General features: G+C 48.7%; 1 protein-coding gene across 5 annotated transcripts in view; it reads right to left on the bottom strand.

Moving 5' to 3' along the window:
* PIGQ (phosphatidylinositol glycan anchor biosynthesis class Q) overlaps positions 1-17,358 on the bottom strand; it is a 39,943-nt gene that overhangs the window by 10,328 nt on the left and 12,257 nt on the right. For 3 of the 5 annotated variants that reach the window (XM_051780918.1, XM_051780894.1, XM_051780886.1), the window contains exons 5-9: positions 10,927-11,053; positions 9,642-9,795; positions 6,922-7,033; positions 5,011-5,091; positions 3,926-4,040 (exon numbers count right to left, since the gene is read on the bottom strand). In XM_051780918.1, the coding sequence (XP_051636878.1) occupies positions 3,926-4,040; positions 5,011-5,091; positions 6,922-7,033; positions 9,642-9,795; positions 10,927-11,053 (589 nt within the window). Of the gene's footprint in view, positions 1-3,925; positions 4,041-5,010; positions 5,092-6,921; positions 7,034-8,373; positions 8,616-9,641; positions 9,796-10,926; positions 11,054-17,358 lie in introns of those variants that run through there. The other 2 variants (XM_051780900.1, XM_051780909.1) reach the window with 2 other exon arrangements.

Raw genomic sequence — 17,358 nt, 5'->3', positions numbered from 1 at the left:
GAAATCAGCCAGCCAGACCCGATGATGACAAAGGGACTGGGAAAACCTTTTTCTTTCCCCAAACTTCCATCAGAATGGGCACTCCATGTTTAGAGCAGACAGAGAGCTCACCTTTAACTTGTGCTCATGTGGATCCAGCACATGTGCAAATCTCTCCCTCTTTCAGACCGAGGGAAGGAAGTGGCTGACTAGAGGCATGAAAACATTTTGGAGCAATCCCTGCCCATTAATCCCAGCATCCCGATGTTTTTAACAGGCTACTAACCCCATCAAACCTGCCACTTTTCTATTTCCTCTTGGATAAACCTATCCCATCCAAGTGTGTCCCTGTTATTCCTTTCTGCAGGTAAGATGAGACAAGATTAACAAAAATGATCTGCCACAGATCAAACACTGCCTCAGGAGTACAAACAGAAATAAAACCTGCGTAAACCCCATCACTACAGTATCTCTATGACTCCTGCACATTTAAAAACCAAAATGTTTCCTCTTTTTCCTCAAGCTTTGAATTAATTAAAATTATATAGTACACTCCTGAGACAGAACTCTCCTCTAGCACAGAGGTCTGGTTCAAACTCTCTGCCCAAATCCTAACACCTTTCCTGTCCAGGACAGGAGGGGTTTATCTGCATTTTGCTGGATTATATTGAAACATGGGCTCCTCCAGTGGCTTCAAACAGATGTTTGAGTACCCTGGGCCTCAACAAGCAAATGTGCTGGATGACCAAGTGTGTTCAATGTGATCACAGAGCTGTGGCTAAGAAGAAGTGTCTGAGCCATTCCAGGAACTATTTTCAGGCAGAATTTGTCAGAGAGAGTCAGAAACAATAGGCAGTGAAGGTTCAGGTACAGGGTCGAGCACTCTGGAGCCTTATGATACAACAGCCCACCAGAGCAGCAAAAGCTGGTTCTGTAGGTCATGGCCACACACCTCCCTTCTACAGCTGCAAGCCAACCACCTCTTAATTAGATTATTTAATTGCTCAAGAGACTGAAACTTCTAAGAAAATATATGCAGGAAAAGGCCATAAATTTATTTTAGAATGACCTACAGATTCCTACAGTGCTCAGAAGTCTGAGCACTTCCCAGGAGAGCAGGAAGGCTCAGTCTCCTGCAGGTCACTCCAGCAGAGAAGAACCCTGAACTATTCCATGATTTCCAGCCAACTCCAGAGCTCAGGGTTCTGCTTCTTCTGTACAAAGGCACCATCAGTGGCACAAGAGAGACCAGGACATGAACTCATTTGCTTTGTTTCACAGGACAGCACACTAAAGTGAGCTCACTGCCTGTTTGTATCCCACTGATCATGGAGACAGCAGCACGACAGGTCCTACAGAACCACGACAAAACCTGTCCCAACCTTTGGGATGGGAATACTGGGACAGAGAAGCACAGAGAAAATGAACTGGCCTGTTCACAATCAAACAGCATGTTGGTAACCTGTGTGTGGGCAGAGCTCTTGAGACCCCCAAACTCACTGTTATGCCTTACTTCACCCTATGAATCCACATCCCAACCAAGATGGCACCCCTTGAGCTGACACTGGGTGGACACAACTCTTGTACAGAGGACAACAGCTGATGGATGCACAAAAGGCTTTTTAAAGTCACAAATATTTCACTTTGGATGTGTGGAAAGCAAATATGGGCTTAGTTTCTGGTGTGTGGATGGATCATTCACCTACCCTAGCCCAGGCTTCATCAGTGGGGTATTTTGTCAATTCACTGAGTCATTGAATCATGGAGTGGTTTGGGTTGGAAGGGACCTTAAAGCTCATCCAGTTTCCCACCCTTGCCATGGGCAGGGACACCTTCCACTAGCCCAGGTTGCTCCAAGCCCCATCCAGCCTGGCCTTGGACACTTCCAGGGATGGGGCAGCCACAGCTTCTCTGGCCAACCTGTGCCAGGGCCTCCCCACCCTCACAGGGAACATATTCTTCCCAATATCCCATCTAAATGTACCCTCTTTCAGCTTAAGGCCATTCCCCCTTGTCCTGTCATTGCTTGCCCTTGCAAAAAGTCCCTCTCCAGCCTTCTTTGCAAGCCCCCTCAAGTAAAGAACTTGGAGGCCAGATGCCATGAGTGAACTGAGCTCAACTTAAACATGACACTAAACCTTTCCCACCAGGAAAAACTATCCATTCATGTTGGTAGAACCATCTTGATGTAAAATCAGCTGCGGTAACACATGCCAGAGGGTGTCTTATTCAAGTTCTGGGTCTGAAAAGGGAGGCAGAACCTAAGCAGTGAGGACACCAGGAGATGTGTACTCTCTGAAGTCCTTTGAATTGGATTCAACTGCTCCATCTGTTCCTGTTGCAATGCCATATCTTTGTGCTGGGGCAGGAACACAGGCTGCAGAAATGCTCAGAGCTGCCTCTTCATCTCACAGACAACATGGCATTGCAGGATCAGTAAAGAAACTCATCTGGGAAGACAACCCTGTGCCTGGGTGGAGGCTTGTTACCCTGCAGCAGGTACCTGGCTGAGCAAGAATGAGAAGCATTCCAAGACTGACGGGAATATGTGGCCTTACACAGAAGAGGTTGGAAAAGACCTCCAAGATCATCAAGATCAACCCTTTACTGAACAACACCATGTCAACTAAACCATAGCACTGAGTGCCACATCCAGTTGTGTCCTGAACACTTCTAGGGATAAATCAGGGATACACCTCTCAGCGGCAGTGAGACTTCCCTCTGCTCCCTGACCTGCTGTTTACTGGCTCGGTTTTCTTCAGCAGCATCTCCCCAAAGACAGCCCTGAAGGATTAAGAAGTTTCTGCCAGGAAATTCATAGGAACCTGCTGCAGGCAGAGTTGGTAACATGGCTCAGCTCTACCTTCCCAAAACTGAGCGTGGCACTGCTCCAACAAGCAAAGCTGAGGTTGCCTCAAGCTCCTCCTGACTTTGGTGACTAGCCTTGGTTTAGTGATGATCAAGCTCTTTCTCCCATGTTAAATTCCTGCTGCATGCTCTTTAAATGGATAGGAGATAATAATTTAGATGTGCTTGACTGTAACTAGATCAACCATAGCTGACGACAGCCAAACCCATTCCAAAATGAGCCTTACTCTGGTGCCAGCCATGGTTTATGGTTACCCAAAGTGCAAACAATGACTAGTTCAAAATGGTGACAGATTAGTCTCAAAAAGACAATGATGATCTGAACTCTGCCCAGAGCTTTGAATTTAATCCAAACTTCTCAGCTCAGGACTTCAGTCGGTCAGGTCAGCACAGAGCTGAAACAGCTCCATTGATTCACAGCCACTATAGATCCAGCCCTTTGGAACAGCCAATATTCCAAGTATTTTTGTGATTTGGCTTTTTTCAGAGCCCAAACTGCCAAAGTTATCGGCTTGTTTCATAGAATCACGGAATATCCTGAGTGGGAAGGGACACACAAGGATCATCAAATCCAACCCCTGGCCCTGCACAGACATCCCAACAATCCCATCCCTTCCCAAGAGCGTTGTCCAAACACTCCTGGAGCTCTGGCAGCCTTGGGGTGCCATTGCCCCACCACCCTCTGGGGGAAGAACCTTTTCCTGATATCCAGCCTAAACCTCCCCTGACACAGCTTCATGCCATGTGTAACTCTCTGAAGTTTATCTGACCTGGTTCTCTAGAACTGGAACAAAAGATGAACTCGTTTATGGTGCTTGTTTGGATGTCACTTTTAGCTGCCACAGGATTGGACTGAATAAAGGTGCTCGTGATTTTGCTTCAGCATCAGATTTCTTTCCATTGACATCCTCACCCTGCTCCTTGCAGGGTTAACAGTGGGGACATCTGCATGACTCAAGCCTCAGGTTCTTTCCTGCCCCCACTGCATCTTATTATTCACGAGTGACCCAGGGCATCAAAATTAAATGTAAAATGCAAAATCCTTGAGCTGCTTTAGGGGCAGAGCTGAGGGACTTACCTGCGAGCCTGTAGGATCTGCAGAGCCGAAGGATCAGGGAATAAAGGGGCAGAGAGTCAATCAGGTCAACGAGCAAGTGTATGAGGCCTTGCACAATCACCACCAGCAATCGGAGCTACAAACACAGTGTAACAGAAAATAGCAAACAGGAGATGAAACACTTGGAAATTCATGAGCTGAGCTGGGATCTGACATTGCTGTGGGCTAAGCCAAAGTCTGGTGTGCTGAGCTAAAGCCTCCCAAAGTGGGTTTGATGTCCAGAAGTGCTGAGCATCCAAACCCTGTGTGAGGATCCTTGGCAATCTGAGCTTTCAGGTGTAACTGGAATGAAGCTCCTATGGCTGCGGTCCTGCAAGGACGTGGGACCTATTCCACTTTCGACAGCCACAGTTGAAAAGGAAGCCCAAATTCTCCCATTTCTAGTCAACTCCAGCACTGTGTACCACTGAGTGTCAACTTTTCCCTCTCCAAAAGGGAGCTGAAGTAGCTTATTTCTGCCCCACACAGAGTCTAAGCAAGAGCAGAGCAGTCAGGAATGAGCTCCCTGCTCCATGATTTCTGTCCCTGATTAAAGCACCTCCTTTTGTCACACTGCAGTTATTTTTTGCTGCCAAGCTCATCTGAAAAGAGAAGGCTCAAAAAAGATGCTGAAAGCATGTGATTGTCACTGTCTGTGGAAAATTTGGCTCTGGGGAGAGACTGGTCATGTTGGGGGAAGAAAAGAAAAAGCAGTCGCAGCGTCTGAGCAAAGCCTGGCTGAGAGCATTTAACACAGCAAGTTATTCCCTGAAAAAAGGTTCTGGATCAAACCACAGGGGCTGTCACCTCAGACATGGGATGGAAAGACAGAAAAACAGCTTCTGAGAGACATAGGGAAACAGTTTGTCCTGCTGGCCTGGATTTGCTGGGAATTCCCTTTGGAGAAACACAAACGTACATCCTGAATTCCACTTGAGCTGTGTGAGAATCCTTCCTAGGACACCCAAAATTTATATTTTCTTTATGGATGACAGTAAATGTCTAGGAAACCAATTTTTACTCTCTCAGAAGAGAGTATATGACTTGTTTCAAGGGTTAAATCTTACCAGGGTAAACACCAAATAATACAGTGCAGTTGTAGGCAGGAGGAACAGCAGGATGGTGAACAGCAAAGTGCCAATAAATAACTAGGGAAAAAGGAAACACAGTCATGAGCAGAGCAATGGCAAAATAAAACACATTACAAATAAAAACCAGGAGGCTGTGAGGCAGCAGAAGTTTGCAGGACCCCTTAATGTGTTTTTTTACTGCCTATGTGAATAATGATGCTACCTGGGATACTTTCAGTATTCCTCCTCTCATTGGGCCTTCTTAGAAGGCTCCCTATTTTAGGAGTATGTTTGAGAAGATAAATAAAAGCTGGATCCTGACAGCACTTTTCCTTTATAGACAACACTCAAGATTTCCTATTTCAGCCCAGCTTCCTTAGGAAACAAGACTTACATGATCTTGCCATTTGTTCCCACCATATCCACAAAAGTTTTAGAACCATTGATCAGTTTTCAGCAGAAAACTGTGGAAAGGAACAAAGAAGAGGAAATTTGGATGGAAATTTTGTAGAGAATTGAGCAGTACTTTTGTTCCTCCTTGTTTTAGCAGAACGGGCACCTGGTTAAAAGCTGTCAGAATTTGGCTGATAAACATTCCCTGAGGCATCAGCCACAGGAATTCTGCCTCTTGCTCAGTGGGAAACTGGGAGAAAGGAAGAAGCTGGAGTTACTGGGGTGGGGGAAGCAATATTCAGTGGATGAAGGAGAAAAAAAATCCATGGAAAGCAGGTGTCATTGGCTCCACTGCCCACACAAAAAGTTATTTTTATTCTGGGTCAGCCCAGCTGGTGTAAGTCTAACTAATTCCAACTGGGAGAAATGCACATTTATGACAAATAGGGACCTGATTCTTTAAGTTTCAGTCACCACTTCCAGAACAGAGAAGCCCCAGGAGCACAGGGCACTGCCACTTTTGCAAAAAGAGATCATGGCTGTGGGATATGAAAAAAAAGAACCCACCAGCCACATCACAGAGGTGGATCAGCACCCCAGCTTTAGGCTCACAACCAAGAATAGATCACAATCCAACCCATTCTCCTCACAGCAGTTGTTTCTCCCCTCCTCTGTCACTCCACTGCAGTTACTTAAACCTCCAAAAGTCTTTTAAGGTCTGCTTTAAACGTCTCTTCCTCCCCAGCCAACGACACAATTCCCACTGGTCTCCAGAGCAGCAGAATGAAGCCTGAAGTGCCAACCCAATTCTCCTCAAAGTACACAGGGACCGAGCCCTGATGCAAAGCTGGCACGGAGGCTTTTACTCTCCAAAGAAACAAAACCAGCCCAGCAGTTGTGCAAGAAGCTCACGGTTATCTGTTGTAAAGGCAGGAAGCACCAACCCTGGGAGCCCCCAGATATTATTGTATGATTTCAGTGATGTTGCAGCTACCAGAGAAGGAGCAGTTCAGGCTCTGCTGGATGTTTGTGTGGCATTTCAGAATTAAAAAGAGCTTCCAGCGCTCGACCAAAAGCTACCTCTGCCTGAGTGAGAGCGAGTGGGCCCCGCTCCAGCACGACGTGAATGAAACCGGGCCTTTTAATAGAAACGCTGCCACGGCTGTTACTGTGGCAACACCGCCGGGCACCGCATCGGGAACGGCCTCCAGCCCTCCCCGTTCCCGCTCCAGGCTCCCGGACCGCCGGGAGCTGCAGCACCACCGCGGGCCCGGGCAGGGGCTCAGGGGGATTCAGCCCTCTGGGAATGAAGGGAAGGTTTGGGAAGGTTGGGGAAGGGGAAGGGAAGGGCAGCTGCAGGGCAGCAGAAGAGCCATGGATGCAGTGTTGGGGCATGTCCTTGTTCCAAGCACCACAAAGCCTACTGTGGCTTCTGCCTCAGTGTTGGATGAAGCAGGACAGGGTCACACGGCCCGTGGGCAGGGTCCTGCAGTGAGCCCAGGGCTGCAGCACTACCTGGTCCAGGTCATAGGAGCAGGAGTCCACCCGCTGCCGGAGCACGTTCCACTTCTTCCCCCGGAACAGGCGCCACAGGGATGACAGGCCATAGATCTTGAGGCAGTAGAGCCTGAGCAGAGAGAACACTGTGGGCATCAGAGCTGGGAGCTCCTGAGCCCCAGCCCCAAACAGCCTCACAGCCCTGTGCCCACCCAGCCACCCACATGGGGTGGCAAAAGGGATCAGCTGAGAATGGCACAGACAAATGGCTCAGTCAGTGTACTTGGGCTGGCCCTGGCACAGGGCTACTGCAGCCAGCTCTGGGCCACTGGAGGGCAAAGGCCAGGCCACGTCCTGGGGCTGCAGCAATTGCCAGCACCATGGCACCACCATCCTGGCAGCAAATGGTGGTGAGGCCCTGAGGTTGCCCAGAGAAGCTGTGGCTGCCCCATCCCTGGAAGTGTCCAAGGCCAGGTTGGATGGGGTTTGGAGCAACCTGGGCTAGTGGAAGGTGTCCCTGCCCGTGGCAGGGGGGTAGAACTGGATGGTCTTTAAGGTCCCTCCCAACCCAAACCAGGCCATGATTCTATGAAAAGAAGTAGCAAGCTCATTCCCCCAGGCTCATCTGTGTGTCCCCAGTTCAGATCTGTCCCTTCCCCTCATTTCTTCACACCCTCCCATGGCAGGGCTGGCCAAGTCTGACCCCCCTCCTTGAGTCAATGCAATGCAATTTTGCCTCTGCAGCACAGAGACAAGAGAGAGGACTGGATCCCCTGTGCCTCCTCTAGTAACCCACAGCTCCAAACATCCTGAAGAGGGGGAAGAGATCAAGGAGATGGCTGGTGGCCCCTACTGCATCCCCTCCTTAGGATTCATGAACTTGGTGCTATGACACTTGGAGCTACTTCCCTCCCAGAAAAATGGCAATGAGGAGGGAAACTTGGCATGGCAAGGGATGTGAAAGACATCCCTCTATGGAATAACATCAAGGAATAAAGGGCTTCTGGGATGGAGAAGAGGCACAAAGAGCCCTGGGCAGAAGTGCCAACATACAGGGACGTAAAGAAAGGGGACACAGCCAACCTGTGGGGCAAAACTGAGCCTGAGAAAGCCTGAGCCACAAAAGCCAGACTGGTAAACCAGAGTAGCTAAGGCATGGAGGCTGTTCAGATTTCACATCAGCTTTGTGAAAGCAGAGGTAAGGAGTCTCATCTGAGAGAGGAATCTCTAGGATTGAGGAACACCAGCTGCTTCCAGAACTGGCAGGGTGCCCCCAGACCGCAGGCACAGCTCCCTGCACTGTTGCCCGGGCAGGAGGGTGCCCAGGAAGGCTCCTCCAGGTTCTGGGACACACCTGCCCGTGGCTCTGACTGAGGCCACGCACTCTCTGCACACCCTGACGTTGACACCAAGCGGGTGTTGCTGTGGTGGCACCTGCCCCACCTGCCCTGGCTGCCTGCACACACTTGCCTGCTCTCCTTTCACTCTCTGGTTTGCTTCACAAGGGGATCTTGGGCTTCATCGGCACCTGAACCAGCAAATTCTTCCAGCAGCTGTGGGAACTCAAGGTGCTGTGGTGGCTGTGGGTGACTGCTGTCCCTTCCTGGCTCTCCATGGGGGCACCTGGCTCAGCAAGGCAGCTCAGTGCCAGTGCCAAGGTAACACAGAGCTCTCTGTACTCCTGACAAACACGAGGTGGGTTGGCTGGCTCCCTGCAGCTCGAGGGAAGAGCAATCAGCTGAGAAAATGCTTTTCCTACTTCCACACTCTACACAATTAGGAGAAGCAAGGCCAGTCCTCACAGACCAGCACAGAGATTCCAGTAGTTAGAGGTGTTGGGAAGAGACCCCCCATCACTGACATGATTTTGAGTGTAAGCCCTGTGCTCACAACAGACCTGACTCATAAATCATGTCTCAGTATTTCCAACCATTCCCTAAACTACTCATCTAAAGACTTACTATTTCTTCTGTTGTTTGCAGTGTAAAGCGTGGGGAGGGACAATGACCATTCTGTAACTTATAAGCCTAAAGGTCCTTTATTTATTGTATCCCACCTCCTTGTCAGGCTCAGCTGTTGTCCCACGGCCTGAGTGACTCCTTGGTGCAGCACATGCTAAGGAGGCAGGAACAGAGTACAGTGATGGGCACTCCTTGCACAGGAACCTCAACATGCCCTAGATGTGCCCCAAAGCCCCCTGCACTCCCCCAGCTCTCAGGGCCCAGGGCTCTCCAGGAGGTCCAGACAATGACACCAGGATGGTGTCACAGCCATGCTGTAACCCCAAACCTGGCAACTGTGCTCCACAAGAACCTCTGCAGCAGTGAAGAGACAGGGACTCTGGGGCTTCTCCAGAGCTACGAGAGTTCCCCTCTCCTCCTCCTCTCCTCCAGTTCCCCTCCAAATCACTGGGCAGGGTGCAACTGAGGAGAGCACTATAAGGCTGAATCAAAGGGATGGGGAGAACAGCTTTCCTGTCCTCTGCCTGTCATGTAGTTCTATTTTTCCAGGTCACTACCACGATAAATAAATATTTAAACACAGGATAACTGAAAGACAGGTTGCTTGTACTACTGTGGCCACCATTTCTACCAGCATAAAAGAACTAATAAATTAATTGCTGGTTAAACTGTGAATTGAAAAGCACTCCACCAGGACTGAATGCTCCAGCAGCTGAAGGTAGGCCTGAGGGCTCTGTGGCCCTTGTCCCCACCCGAAGCGAGGAGGGAAGGACTCACCGGGCCCCGTAGACGTAGAAGCAGTAGATGTGGAAGGTGAGGAGCGCGATGATGTCGGAGAGGATGCTCAGAGCCACGGTGAGGCCCAGGCAGGCTGACAGCCCCACGTACCACAGGATCATCTCGATGAAGGGCGACAGCAGGTGGATGTAGCCTGGTGGACACGGCAGAGGGTCAGTGTCACATCCTCCTGGCACTCTCAAAAGTCTGATTCCCCCTACTCTAGAACACTGCTCCGGAAACCAGAGCCATGAAAACATGGAAGTGAAGCTGGAAAGCTCCTTTAGATGTCACCTCCTTTTTAGGAGGGCCAACTAAAACTCTCTTTCAGCCCAGGTTTCTGTCGAGGTGTGGCAGCTCTGTGAGGAAGGGGAGGATACACTTACCTTGAACAGAGCAGCCACTTGCTCCACATGTGATTCACAGAATCAGCATGGCATGGTTTGGGTCAGAAGGGACCTTAAAGCCCATCTTGTTCCATCCCCTGCCATGGGCAGGGACACCTTCCACTAGACCAGGTTGCTCCAAGCCCCATCCAACCTGGTCTTGAACACTTCCAGGGATGGAACATTTGATTTTCTACACCTGTGTCTGGGTTCTCAAGTACATTTTTAACTGCACACATCATCATTTACTGCAACCATTTCTATTTTCCTGCCCTTCCCACAAAAGCCACCCCATATGGCTTTTATAAAACAAAACAGTGTGGAGAAACAGTCTCATCACTAAAGTGGGGCAAAGTCACACAAACAAGACCATACTTGATTGGTGAGCAAAGTAAAGCAGTATAATAACTATGGGGTTCATGTCCATCATGACTGTACTCCTCCACCAAGGACAGAAGGGGGGTGTTATTTCAAGGGGGAACCTGAAATGAAATTGCACTAAGCTCAAGTTGGGAATAGAACAGGGCTGGTGTTTGCATCCCTGCACATTCCTCATCCCTACCCCATCAGCTTTATTCCATATGGCAAAGGCCATGTAAATGCTGTGTCAGACCTTGTAGAGGTGCCTTCCCTTGGACACCCACCACCAGTGACACCAAGAAAGCTCCACGGTGATCTGCACTTCTTGCAGAGCATCAATACCAGCACTTTGCTTAATGTGCATGATTTCCTTGTGTGGGAATCCAACTTTGGCTTCAGTTCCCACAGCAGGAAGACTCAAAGACAAGTCTGTACTTGCAGAAGAGCATTTTGATTCATTACTCACCTCCAGGCAAACATTAAACACTCAGAGGAAAGAGATGAAAAGGGAGGCTGGGAAGTTAAACAACTGCACTTACTAATCCAGAGATGGATGTGGTAGAGGAAGAAGCGGCCCAGAACCTGATCCAGAGCTCGGTTCATTTTCAGTCCAGCTGGGGCTCCCATCAGCCACTGGAGCAGGTCCTGGAGCTCCTCAGCTACATGCTGCAAACACAGGGAAGTAGGGACTGGAGATAAAACAGTGCTACCACACCAAACAGGAACTGTGCACTGTTAGTGCTGCCCCCTCAAAGGATTCTTACCACAACCTTCAAACTCATGGAAAAAAATCCAAACAAATCCAAGCAACTACTTTACAGCCGACCAGTCAAATCAGAACTGCACCTTCACTGACTCCTTACTGACTCAAACACAACAGCTGAGAGGAACCTGAACTGCTTCCATGGTCTCAGTGCTGGGAACATGAAACTGTGTCACCTCTGGTAGACTTGCACAGTGTCAAATGAGAGTTCTGGAAATAGATGGCAAATGCTGGTGCACAAATGGACTTCTGGAGACAGTCAACTAAAAAGTCAGAGCTGAGCTTGGGGAAGGCTGCCAGGATTGTAAATGGGGGGAAGATGGTAGTGCAGTGAATTTTTACAAACAACCTTTATGCGTTTAGTGCAGGGTAGAAAACATGATTATATAAATGTATTTCATACACAAAATTTCTTGATACTCTGTGGTGTACTAGGCAAAATTAGCCCTGCTTATAGCACTGCTCTTGCCTATCACTCTTGTGTCTCTCTGGAGGCTCCATGGAGAGGTACCTATGGCATTCCTGAAACAAAGCAGCCTCTGAATCACTGATGAAAAACACTAATGGAGCTTGTCCCCAAATCACAGAATCAGAGACCATTATAGTTGGAAAAGACCTCTAAGATCAACAAGTCCAACCATTAACCTAATAAGGCCAAGGCCACCACTAATCCACATCCCCAAGTGCCACATCCACATCTTTTAAGTCCCTCCAGGAATGAGGACTCCACCACTGCCCTGGGCAGCTGTGCCAGGGCCTGCCCACCCTTTCCGTGAAAAAGTTTTCCCAATATCCAATTTAAACCTCTCCTGGCACAACGTGAGGCCGTTTCCTCTCCTCCTGTCCCTTGTTCCCTGGGAGCACAGCCCACCCCCCCCGGCTCCCCCCTCCTGTCAGGGGGTTGCAGAGCCAGAAGGTCCCCCCCGAGCCTCCTTTTCTCCAGGCTGAGCCCCCCCAGCTCCCTCAGCTGCTCCTGCTGCTCCAGCCCCTTCCCAGCTCCGTTCCCTTCCCTGGACATGCTCCAGACCCTCCATGGCTTTCTTGTTCTGAGGGACCAACACTGTCCCAGGACTGGAGGTGCAGCTCCCAAGGGACTCTGGTGCTGAGCTCCAGAACATGTTCCCCCCTGCCCTGTGTGCTGCCACTTCAATGCAGCAGAACAAACCAAAACACAGCTCTGGGATTGTTATTCCTTACCTCAAACTTGTGCTCCAGACCCTTCACGGGGGACTTTGACTCACAATTTCTGGTGATTTCATCCCAGGCTGATGTTATTTATCGATTTTCTCTCTCCACCCCACTACTCCACACTCCCCTTGCAGTGGCTCTGCTGCTTGGTGCTTCTCACCTGCCCTACTCCCCTGAGCTGAAACCAGAGGTGAACTTCATTTACAGGCTGTGAACTGAGGTAGCTGAGAGTGGTAACCTTCAGCAAGGAGCTGGGGAACATACCTGGAAGAAGGGACCTCTGACATTGTCCCACACAAACAGATCGTGAGGAAAAGCCTTCTACCTCCAAAAATCCCACTGACAGTTAAGTCCATGCAAGTGAAGGGCACTGAAAACTGTCCACATGTAGAACCACCAAACCACACTCCCTCAAGTACTGCAGCCTACTTTCCCCATCATTCATATGAACAATTTCCCTACAAGGAAATTGTTTCCAAGGAACAATTCCATTTTCTTTATTAACCAACCAATCAAGATCCTGGCAAAATGAGTTTGTAAATATTTACTTTCAGTGCAGTGGCAAAATTAATGGCTCCATCTCTAACTTCTCCAAAAGACTGTCTTTCTGTTCCCTCCATTTTTCCTCTGTCTCACTGCAAGTCAGGACTGATTGGATCCCATGGAGCTCACCTCTGTGGCTGGGAAGCGTTTGCTGCTTTATAAATAGACTGGGTTTAATATTTAAAGTGTTGGACTGGTAACTTAGAAAAAGCATTTGGGGATTTTAATGAAATATTTAAATGCTTGAAAGCAGTCCTTCAGCAAGGCTGGTTTTCAGCAGGCAGTATTTCTGGAGGCTGCCAGTCCCAGAGGTGCTGCTAAACCCTGACAGGGGCACGTAGCCCTGGGAAGGTGCCCTATCTTGCTGTTATTTACCTGGGCAAGCCTTCCCAAAGCATAGTCCCAAGGCATAACCTTGGAGATTGTTTTCCAAACAGATATTTTAGGATTGATCGATAGCCAGGAGAATCAGAAAAGGTGACTGGGAGGCCAATTCTCCTCCTGCAGTCATGAATACTGAATGTGGGCAGTATTAATAAATCACACACAGTGGGTTGAAGTGTTTCATAACAGGGTGCAGGGACACGACCAAACTGGAGAGAGACTGAAGCTAACAAGGGTTAGATGAGCTCACTGTGGAAATATTCCCTTTACTGTCATTCTCCTTCTTGTTTCCATATGCAGAGGGACTGATGGTGATGTGACATGGATAAGGGCACACAGGGCACCAGGAAACCCACTGATGCTTCAGGGAAGGGAACAGAGCTGGGGAAGGGGCTGGAGCAGCAGGAGCAGCTGAGGGATCTGGAGGGGCTCAGCCTGGAGAAAAGGAGGCTCAGGGGGGACCTTCTCATTCTCACAACTCCCTGACAGGAGGGGGGAGTTGGGGGGGGGGGTGGGCTCTGCTCCCAGGGAACAAGGGACAGGACAAGAGGAAACAGCCTCAAGCTATGCCAGGGGAGGTTTAGCTTGGGTATTGGGAAAATTTCCTCATGGAAAGGGTGGTCAGGCCCTGACACAGCTGCCCAGAGCAGTGGTGGAGTCCCCATCCCTGGAAGTGTTCAAAAAGCATGTGGATGTGGCACTTGAGGACGTGCTCTAGTGCTGAACACAGTGGTGGTGCTGGTTGATTGTGGGATTTGATGAGCTTGAAGCCTTAATGGCTCTATCTGGTGCAGGTTGGAGCACACAGAGCCAAAGTTCTTGCTGCCAGACACCCCTGCCTGTGTCTGCTGCAGGTGTTTGGGGCTCTAAGACACACTATTTTACAAGTTACCATCTATAAATATTTTCCAGGAAGTGTTCTCTCTGCTTGCTTTGTTTATGCATCAGCGGAAGAAGGCTGAGTAGGAATGTACATCCAATTATCTCCAAGCCCCAGTAAGGCTTTTGGAGGCACGAGCCATGATAAATATTTAACTGTTTCAAAGAGATTACAGCTTTAGAAAAAGAGACATCGGCGAGGATCAAAGAGATGAAGGAGGTAAAAAAGAAACAGAAGATAGTTTATAAGCGAGTGTAATGCTTTGAGTCAGGTATTTCTGAAAAAAGGCTGTCGTGGAAAAGGGACAACCACTGGCAAGCCTGGTGGGATCAAGGGGAAGGAGGAAGGTAGGAGTTGTGTGGGCACCTACAGAGAGAAGATTATTCCCATTTTCCATTCTTGGATTTGAAAGCCTGCTCCAAAATCAGTCCTTGGTACAGCACACAGCTCCTTGCCAGTGGCTCCCTGGGTGTCTGTGAATCACATCTGCCTCACTGCCTGACAAAAGCAACTTGTTATTACAGCCAGCACAGCACAGCTCCTCAAGCTGTGAGAGTGGGATGCCTTGTGCAGCATCAACAATTGCCAGCTAAGTGCTGATTTGAGAACCATTTCATCAGGGGATGAGGAATGATGGCCAGGGAACAGGGATTGAGCCTCCTGGCAGCAGCTGACTGTGTGACCTGTGCTGAGAGTCAAAATACCCCACCTGGACCTCCCTCCTTCCAGAGAGATGTCTGCTAGGCAAAAAAAATGAGCAGTTTATCCAGGCTCCACACAGCTGTAATTTTGTCAATATTAAAATCAATCAATCAAACCAATGAGGTTATATGTTATATAAGGTTAGTTTGTCAATAGGAAAATCAGTGAGGTTAAAATAAGGTTATGTATGATTTATAATATATTACAGTACAAAATAATCATATTATAATAGAATCAGGGAATACCCCGAGCGGGAAGGGACCAACAGGGACCCTGCCTTGCATGGGACAACCCAACAATCCCACCCTGTCCCTGAGAGTGTTGTCCCAACACTCCTGGAGCTCTGTCAGCCTTGGTGCTGTGCCCACTGTCCTGGGGAGCCTGTTCAGTGCCCCACCACCCTCTGGGGCAAATGATATATCCAATATTCTATTTACTAACACACAGAAGTGTAAGGCCAATGCCATCAGCAGATCTGGGGCACAGCTCAAAAGCAGAAGAGAAGGAGCTTTAGGGAAGGAACAGGAGCTCTGTTACTGAACTTGGCAAAACACAAGCACTTGAGAAAGCCCCAGTGATGGGAATAATGCATTCCAGATGGACACTCAGCAGCACAGAGGAAACCTACTGCTGAATGGCTAAGGGGAGATTTTGCTGTCATACTGGAAAAGAAGCGGAGCTGGCTTGCACAGCACATGCTGAAGTCATCGGTATATTTTGGGATCACTCAGATCTGCATTTTTAAGGCCTGCAGAATATGCATATAAATCAATGCCCAGCAAAGGCAGTAAAAGGACTCCAAATGATTTTGTGTCCACAGCCTAATATGCCTGAAAGAAGAAAGTAAGGCTGGGAAGTAAGGAGAGTTGTGAGTGGCCCGAACTGATAAGCCTGGATAAAGAGGGAAGAAAGGCACTGACTGGCTATCAGGGCCCCCCACACATGGAGGAGTCAGCACTTCCAGGAAGGAAAGCAAACAGCTCCTGGTGATAGCCAGGTAACCAAGTCCACACACGTAGGAGGCCTGTGGAGATAACTGACACTGATGCATGAGCTGAGTGACAGGTGAGCTAAATTACTGAGAGAGGAACAAACAAGCAACCTCACAAGCCAGCCTGTCCAGGACAGGTGCTGGGGTTGGACATACCTTGAGCACAGAGAGTGTCCATCTGCCAAAGACACTGGGCAGATGGAATCCCTCCTGGAGCCTCCTGTGCCACCAGGAACGCAGCCAAAGCCACTTCCCTGCAGACTTGTTAAGAAATCAGATTTCTGAGAGCTGGGCACTTACAATAATCGCATAGAGAGAGCTCTAGGGAACCAAAACTTCTCCAGTTGTAAGGAAAAGACTTAGCAATAAGGCTTAGAAAAATATTTGTAGGGTATAGCTCCTGCAGGAAATGTGGTCCTTTCTACCCACCACTGCTGGTGAACAGTGGCTGCAGCAATCCTTAAAACATGCTATCCTTGACAGTTTGCCTATGGAAGATAAGAAGAATAGCAATAATCGTGATCCACAGCTATGCTGGACACTCCATACACGCTTCGTGGAAGCACAGCATGTCATGATCAGAGATTGATGGCATGCAACAATTAAAGGGTTAGACACAGACCAAGCAGATCATCATCAAGGGAAATGGGAGCCCTTCTCAGGAAATGCAGCATAAGTAGGAAAGATAAACTGCTGCTGGAATTCTCTAATCAGAATCAAGAAGCTGGAGAAAGAGCAGAGAGAAGATGTTCTCCAGCTGCTAGAAAGAAACCAATGGAAAGATCCACTCAGAAATGAAAGAAAAGTGGGCAGAGAAAGGATTAGGCTGTGCAGCTGCATGGCAGGGCTCAAAATTGGCTGCACTTGTATTCCCAAGACACAGAAGCTCTTAAGACAGAGCTGACCTCAGATTAGTGGTCTGGTCTCCAGCTTCTGAAGTACATTATATGTTCCTTATTGCCACTAAACAGATATATTGGAGCTCTGCACCTAAAATGAGCAGGACAGTGTGAGTCAGACTTGCTCCTCATGAATTTCTGCTGATGCTGAGAGATCTTCGTGGGCAAGAGGAGTTATGTTTGACAGAATCACAAGACACAGCAAGTTTTCCTAGTTTAGCCTCTGTATCCCAAAGCTCTTAGGCAGGATTTCAGGTGTTTGTACCCTGACCAGCCAAAGCCTTTGGACTTCCCCATGAAACTCCTTTCACAAGCACAGCTGCACTGCTTATCAAGTCTGACTTTTCAGCAGTTTATCAGATTCAGCCCAAGTTACAGCTTTGTTTCCCCCCAAACAATCTGAGGACACTTTCTGTTGACTCAAGAACAAAATAAAAGTACTGTGATTCCATAACCACTCAACCTGCAGCTGCAGAGCTGTCCAAGCCATAATTGTTCCTTCAGGACCTGGAGCAGCCCTCCAGTAAACACCTAATTACCATGCACAGCACATGCAAAGCAGAACTGTGTTCTTTTTGAGCAGCCCCAACAGGCTTGATTGAAGATTTCACTGTTCTTGAG

The sequence above is a fragment of the Manacus candei genome, unplaced genomic scaffold (genome assembly GCF_025592945.1).
Source record: "Manacus candei isolate 608988 ecotype Guabito, Panama unplaced genomic scaffold, ASM2559294v1 h1tg000002l, whole genome shotgun sequence".
Taxonomy (NCBI): domain Eukaryota; kingdom Metazoa; phylum Chordata; class Aves; order Passeriformes; family Pipridae; genus Manacus; species Manacus candei.
Note: the sequence above shows the minus strand (reverse complement) of the source record. Positions and strands in the feature narration are given on the sequence as shown.